This window comes from Branchiostoma lanceolatum, chromosome 15, assembly GCF_035083965.1.
Source record: "Branchiostoma lanceolatum isolate klBraLanc5 chromosome 15, klBraLanc5.hap2, whole genome shotgun sequence".
NCBI classification, from domain to species: Eukaryota; Metazoa; Chordata; class Leptocardii; order Amphioxiformes; family Branchiostomatidae; genus Branchiostoma; species Branchiostoma lanceolatum.
This window is the reverse complement of record NC_089736.1, coordinates 14945498-14953528: the sequence shown is the minus strand read 5'-3', so window position 1 is coordinate 14953528 and position 8031 is coordinate 14945498. Positions and strand designations below refer to the sequence as shown.

Sequence of the window (8031 nt, the reverse complement as noted above, 5' to 3'; positions counted from 1 at the left end):
GCATGGATGGTTACTTTCCGAACAGATATTCAACAGATTAAAAACCCTAGCCACTCACACAGAAGAAAACATGGCAGCCACCTTCCTGACCCCTGACCCAGAATAAAGTGACCCAAAATAATAAAGTGACTCACTCCTTCACATCAGTCATATGCTGATCATTGGCGAGCTGCCAAGCAGTCTTTCTGTAGTGAAAACATAAAAAAAAGAACATTCTTAAGTTTTTTTACCTTCGCCGAGAAGGTTATGCAGAGGGTAGCGTTTGTATGTATGTATGTGTGTGTGTAATGTACAGCATAACTCGAGAAGGCTTGGATGGATTGTCTTGATATTTGGTAGGTGGGTAGGTCTTGATGAGACTTGGAAATGATTAGATTTTGGGTCCCCTAGCGGCTTGTTATGGTACTGCAGCGGAACTTCCTGTTTTGATATCTCGTGTTCTGGACCTGCTATGGAACTGATTTTTGAGTGGTAGATAGCTCTTTGGACAGAGAGTAAGTGGTATGGGTTTGGGCCCCCTAGCGGCTTATTTGGAACTGCAGGAGCAGGTTTGCATCTGACTTTGAAAGGGAATAACTCAAGAAGGGCTTGATGGATGGCAATGATTTTTGGTAAGTAGATAGCTTGAGTGATGATGAACATGATTAGATACTTTTTATGCAAATCAGTATCTAATTTGCATAATTAATGAGGAAAGTTTATACATCCGCCAAATTCCATGATAGGACTTTGAAACATGTGACATATGTAAGTGAGGAAGAGAGAAATATTAATTGATATGAACTATGCAAATGACGACCTCATTTGCATAATTAATGAGACAATACTATAAATCAAGATGGCCTTGATGGATGATCATGATTTTTGGTATGTTGATAGCTTGTGTGATGCTTAGAATGATTGGCCGATAATTATGCAAATCAGATTCTAATTTGCATAATTAATGAGGCAACTCTAAAAATCTGCTTTGTGCCATGATATGACTATTCAAATTGTAACTAAGGAAGAGAGGAATGTTGAAGATAGAAAATATGAAAAATGTGGGTCTAATTTGCATACTTAAGAGTCATTGCACGAGAAAACCAGGCAAAACCAGGCAGAGGTGGGAAGATGGGGGTCGGCCAAATCGGCTCAAACTTTGTATGTGTGATAGGTATGTTGAACTATGAATAGCCATATAATTAAAACCCTCCAGCTATTTTTCGTTATGGAGATCTGGGACCCCCCTCCAAGACCCTCCGAAATCGGGTTATTTATGGCTGAAAAATACTAAAGTTTCGATGGCTTCTGTTGGAATTCTGATAAAGATATGGAGATAACTTTTATATTTCCACATAGCATAGGTTTCATAGTTTTACAGACCAAAAGTTGAAGAGGAAGCGTTGAAGTTAAGAGGGTGTGCTAGGGGGTTACCGGAACCAATGAAAGCAGAATTTTCATCCCTATGAATTTTAGTCATTTTCAAGGCGCATTATCTGCCCTGGGCAGTGGCTTTGGTGAACGGTTTTATTGCTGCTGGAGAGAGGAACATCTACTGATTCAAAAACAAGCGTCGTAAATTTGGGACCTTCATAACGCGGGCCGTGACTGGGGGGTCTTTATGGGGATTTTTGGGTGTTTGGACTATAGTAAATCTAGTAATGACGTCTCACTACAGGGTATGTTAGGCCCAATTTTTTTGTGACAATGTGTAAAAATCATTAAACAATTATTAAAAAAGTCTAATTAATTACTAGTAGCAGTATTGATTTGGGCTCTATATGGGGGATATGGGGATACCTGTAAAGGACTTAAACTAATTCTACACATTTTATCAATGTTCTCTTAGTTGTAGACAGATAGTAAGTTCCCTAATAACTTTTACTTTGTGGTAGATAATAAGAAGGCTCTGCATGGGGGTTATGAGGAATCCACAAATGGAGCTTCCGTTTAATACACATGCCACATGGAAGCAGAGGTAATTAGTACATAATGGCATTTCACTCGGAAATAAGGTAACAAAAATGGCAAAGAACAATTATAGACAATCATGTTCGATATACGGGTACTTGTACCTTTCTCGATCAAGACAGAGCAGTACAGATATACTACATTGTAGTTACAGACATTCACTATGGTACATTGATGGTTTCATTTATCATCATAAGAAATTATTTGAACACAAAAATATAATAAAGTATAACATTCATACAGAAAATAACATATCACAAATTAACAGTTTAGCATACCATTTGCAAAATAAACTTCAGTAACACACAAAATATTTACTTAAACTGTTGAAATGCATATCACAAAAGGAATGCATGTGTTTTAAACTTTTATCTTCATCAAGTTATTGCTACAAAATCCTCTATCCTACAAAGCTATATAGTTGAAAAACATCATGATATCAGTTTCCACATGTGCATGTGCCTATGATGGCATCCAATGCCTGTGTGAATGACATTTTTCTTGCCATAGAGCCTTTAACGTGCAGATGGAAATGATCACATATGCGCTTTAGTTCCTGCAGCTTTAATGATTTGAGACCTTTGGCTTTTGCAAGTTCGCACAAGTTAATATCTTCAAATGTGATCGGATGACTGTAATCAATGTTATTATACACTGTCTTTCGGAGTGCTTGCCACTCGCCTTCCTCTTCTATCGCCTCCATGTCAGTAGCCACAGATTCTGTACTTTCCTGTCTCTGTGCCGCTGACAGCCTAGCAAAATAGCTCGTGATCTGCTTGGATGTGCGCCACTCGCTGGGCTGGAGCAACAGCTTCCCATCAGATCCTTTTGCGTGCTGCATATCCCGGGCCACTTGAGCAGCGTCAGCTTTCTGGCCCGACGTAGCCCCCTGATTAAATATGTCAGTCAGATAGGTCTTTGTCTTGTCTGACATCCGCTGGCCACCTTTGGCAGTCCGGATTGCCCAGCCTTCACTTACAACACGGGAGGATCCTACAGCGTCAGCTCTGGACGTTTCTCCAAACGTCTGTGAGGCTAACACAGGGCCATGAGCTATACCAGTCACAGCTTGGGCCCACTGCTTGCGTATTTTGTCGTATGCGGACTCTCGCTCCAGTTCTTTAAGGTGTTCTCCAACATCCATGTGCTCTTCCAGCTTGTTGGCTGAGCGGAATGTCGCCACACATCCTGGCTCAGGACAATGAAACAGCGGCGACTTTTCCCCACCTGTGGATGTTGTGATGTGACTTGTGTGCGACTGTGGTGGACCAAACGGTGCTGTGATCTTCAGGGTTGGAAGGTCTTGCGTCTGTGGCACTGGGGGAAATGACACCACTTCTCCAACCCCAATATCAAAGGCTCTCCAGACTCGTATGTCCTCATCGGTTTCAAACATGAAGTTGTTCCATGACTTGACACCTTCCCATTTTTGTCTTGGATACTCCCTGTTTGTTTCTTCCGTTTGTGCCACAGCTATTCTACAGCCCTTTATGCCACCATGGGACTCCAATGCTTCCTTCATGCCTTCGGCAGTTAATACGTCATGTTTCTCATTGACATACCTTCTTATGTGAGTCTTCATTGACGCTATCTTGCGGTCGCAAATATCTTTGCCTGCCTGCGGATCTGAGAAGTCATAGCGCAGAACAGAAATACCAGTTTTCTGACTGATCAATGACAGAGACAGCATCAGAGGAGCACAGTGGTAACATCCTGCGTTGTCAGACCTCAAAAACGCTTTCTTCAGAGCAGGGTTATCTGACTTGATGGTCTGAAGCACACTCTGCAGGATGGCACAGATAGCTGACCAGTCCTGTCGGCAGCTGTTGAAAATGTGGACAAAACACTCAACATCAAACTTTCCATCATCTCCCTTTGTGATTACTGCAGACACATGCCAGCTCCTTCCACGTTTCCCGAAGAAGTCCGTCATCTGCTCTCTGTACTTCAACGGAAGAAACTTCATCGCCCAATCCATGACTATCAGAGCTGTTTGATCATCTAGTTTCTGAAGAGCAGATTGTTTGGCAAGGTCCTGGTTTACTGCTCGTAGCAAATGGGCCTTCCAGTTGTGAATAGCTGTAGATGATTGTTCAAAACTGAAAAGCAGTCGACTCTTGTGCTCCTCTGACAGAAGGCCTTCTTTCTCAATCATCTTCTGTACTTCAGACAAACTGTTGTCTATCTCAGCACATCGATCACAGGCAATCTCATGGCGATGGCTGCATTTCACAGCCAATGTTTCCTTCCCCCTTTCACTGAGGGCAAATGAAATGCAATGATCACCACATGCATCTTCACGGTTTACATGAGTCTTGTAATCCGTCTTCAGGTATCGCTTTCCTTCCTTAAGCTTGGGGGTGACAGTTTTTCCCCAGGCTACTGACGCACCACTTTGGACAAGGGCATCTACAATGTTGCATAGTGTGTCAAACGCCTCGGTTCCCTCGGTAGAGATATAATCTAGACCTTGCAAGGATTTTTGCCGACTTGCAGCACATACCTCTATGAATTTGAAGAGGGTCCTGTCATGCAGGGGTTGGAAGTTGGCGCCAGTACAGTACTGTTGGTATTGGTTGATAATTCTGGAAGGTATGAGTGTGCGGATAGCGGCAGGGATTGTTATTGTTTCCCCTGAGTCCAGCTTCATGGTTTTGGTTCCATATGCGACATCTTGCAGTAGATGTGGCTGTGTCAGAAAAGAGAGGAAGTGGTCTGTCTTTACTGGGTTTAGTCTGGTCCGGTAAATGGGCTGTTGCTGCACAGGTTTTCCTGGGCCTGACTCCGTGGCATGCGCCCTGGCTTGATCAATCCTCCACTTGGTTAGCCCAGGAATCAGTTCCTGGAGTTCTTCTTTTGTGTAATCATCTGCAAACAAGGACAGAATTTGCTGCCTTGTCTGCCATGTCTCTGCTTCCTGGTAGGCCTTTACTAAAGTCTGTACTGTTTGCTGATCCCACATCTTTTTCTTCGCAGGCGGTTGTTCTTCATGGTAAAATGGTGGTGCTTTCACTAGGCTACGCCACAAATCTTGTTCCTGACCTGGGGCAATGACTGTCATCGTGGTTTTGACTGCCTCTCTAGCTTTCTTTAGATAGTAATTCTTCTGTCTGTCTGTCACCTCCTCCCACGGTGTGTTTAGACTCGATCTTATGGGACTCACCCTTCCTTCTGTTATCCGGTCGATAGCTGTATTGAGTGATTCTCTGTTCTCTTCCTGATGGTGCTTTTCATCTACCCAGATACTAGTGTCTGCTTCACCCTCGCTTGTAGTACTGCTACTCTGACTTTCAAAGGTGACTTCAGCTGACGGAACTTCAGAAATGGATGATGATGATGAACTTGCTCTCTCCTCTTGGGTGCTAACTTCATAAGTTACCGGTAATGTTGCTGCAGAAGTTGATGGTACAGGCTGTGCTGGGGGCCCCATGACACTTTTGGGATCCTGACTTGGTCCAGGCTGTTCAGGCGCATCTTGGGGTCCTTCCATTTCACTGCTTTCTGTATCCGGCTTTGATGCGTGTTTTCTGCAAAGGTCACAAATTGCAGATCCAACAGGTACCACTCTGTTGTAGGTGGTGTACAGATGGATGGACAGAGGCAATGACACACGTCTTGGCAGTTTGAAAGCCGTTCTCTTCCCTCTGTGTTGTGGGTGTGTACACGTGGTTCTTCTTCCTCCGACCCATTGTGTTGTAAGGTCAAACCGGTGCTTTGGACACACTGTCAAGCTGTCCTTTTCTTCTGCAGACAAGCCAAAACGTCCCGCTCTGTTTAGAATCAAGTCCTGTTCTTTTAGTTCTGCCCTATTGCGGCCACCACGACCAGGTCCACTGAGACCTAGTCTGACTAGGTAAGGTGTTACATCATTGTTACATGCAGACAAGGGGATCACTGATGTGTTTGTGGGGAAGTAATGTGAAGACCCACACTCTGACCCCGGGTTTCCAAATGAACAACTCATTTTTGTCCTGCAAGAACACAAAATTCCATTTTTTAGAATCAAATGAAATTAAAACAAGACATTGATGGTGAAAGAAAGTATGTTCGTATACCGTCACACTGAATACTTTGCATATAATGGAAGATTCCCTAAAACTACTTGGAAATGGTATAAATCTAACAGTGTCACATTCATACGTGTCCAAGCAATTTACATCGTCACGTACATCACGTGAGCCTTGAGGTAAATAAAGGTTAAAAGAAATCATGAAAATAAGTAAAAAAAACTACCTCAAAGACTGGCTACATGCTGGAAACTCCCGAGACCTGCAATGTCTGACCCAAAGCCTGTTGGAGGCTACCTTTGGGGTATTGGTAAATTGACATGTAAGATATGCTTTTATTAAGGGGCATTATGATGTCAACCAGTGACAATTGTATCCAAAACCTACATCAGACACCTTAACACAGCTAAGCCAACACACATATTTTGTTGTTTGACACATTCTTTGGAGTTAACTGATTTTAATACTTATAGATTAGCTATGTTCAAAAACCCCTAAAGAAACCACATGGAAGCAAAAACAGCTAGTCAGATCCTTATCTTTAACGTGACCCTGGGGTCGGCAGACCCAGACCAAAAAAACAACAATGCACCCCCCAGCCCCAGACAGGGGGAGTGAGGCAGGGCTTACATTACACCCTGACCTACTTCTTGCCAATCATCAAACTTTCGGCACATGCAGGCCTTGTTAAAAATTCATTCCTGCCAAAGCATTTGACTTGATCATAGAAGGCATGCATAACTGGTTACAATTATTTCGTACTTGAAGTATTTGAAAAAAAATGAGATATCACAAAACTAATGTACAATAAAATACATAACAAAGATGGGCATGCCAAGCAACACGCCATCAGCATATCGCAATTTGTTAGCAACATACATGTACTGGTCCTATTTGTCTGGCACATTTCTTGTCCTGATAACCCCCATGCATTACCTTTTCAGTAGGTTCCACATATTTAATGTTTCTTGGTTCTTGTAAGGAACGTAAACTTTAGAGTAACAATAAAATGCGTAAAACCAGTTTAATTCATTTTAAGTGTCCTCATACCCCCCATGCAGGGCCCAAATCAATACTGCTAATTAATTAGACTTTTTAAATAATTGTTTAATGATTTTAACACATTGTCACAAAAAAATTGGGCCTAACATACCCTGTAGTGAGACGTCATTACTAGATTTACTATAGTCCAAACACCCAAAAATCCCCATAAAGACCCCCCACTCACGGCCCGCGTTATGAAGGTCCCAAATTTACGACGCTTGTTTTTGTATCAGTAGATGTTCCTCTCTCCAGCAGCAATAAAACCGTTCACCAAAGCCACTGCCCAGGGCAGATAATGCGCCTTGAAAATGACTAAAATTCATAGGGATGAAAATTCTGCTTTCATTGGTTCCGGTAACCCCCTAGCACACCCTCTTAACTTCAACGCTTCCTCTTCAACTTTTGGTCTGTAAAACTATGAAACCTATGCTATGTGGAAATATAAAAGTTATCTCCATATCTTTATCATAATTCCAACAGTAGCCATCGAAACTTTAGTATTTTTCAGCCATAAATAACCTGATTTCGGAGGGTCTTGGAGGGGGGTCCCAGATCTCCATAACGAAAAATAGCTGGAGGGTTTTAATTATATGGCTGTTCATAGTTCAACATACCTATCACACATACAAAGTTTGAGCCGATTTGGCCGACCCCCATCTTCCCACCTCTGCCTGGTTTTCTCATGCAATGACTCTTAAATGCGAAACTACTATAATTCCATACTGGTAAATGACGGAAATTTCATGCATTTAATACTTTTTTGTGGCATCAGGGAGTTATGTGAATGTGAACATCGAAGAATCAAATTATGCACATAAGGGCCTCATTTGCATAATTCATGATCAATATTAGCATAACATTCTTTGTTAAGCTCATACTTTGTTAAGGTCATACTTTGGACATGTCATATTTCAAGACAATCAACTGGTATGATTTATAATTGATGAGAAACACTCCTAATACGTCAGTCACAATGGTTAAAATCATTTGGCGAAGGTATGAGGTCGTGGAACTCTAGTTATAAGTAATG

The 8031-nt window shown here is 42.2% G+C and overlaps 1 protein-coding gene across 1 annotated transcript; it reads right to left on the bottom strand.

Moving 5' to 3' along the window:
- Positions 1-2323: 2323 nt before the first annotated feature.
- LOC136420486 (uncharacterized) lies at positions 2324-7016 on the bottom strand. The gene has a single exon (XM_066407439.1). It carries the CDS (start codon positions 5912-5914, stop codon positions 2390-2392), a length of 3525 nt encoding a protein of 1174 aa, XP_066263536.1. The 5' UTR covers positions 5915-7016; the 3' UTR covers positions 2324-2389.
- Positions 7017-8031: the final 1015 nt, after the last annotated feature.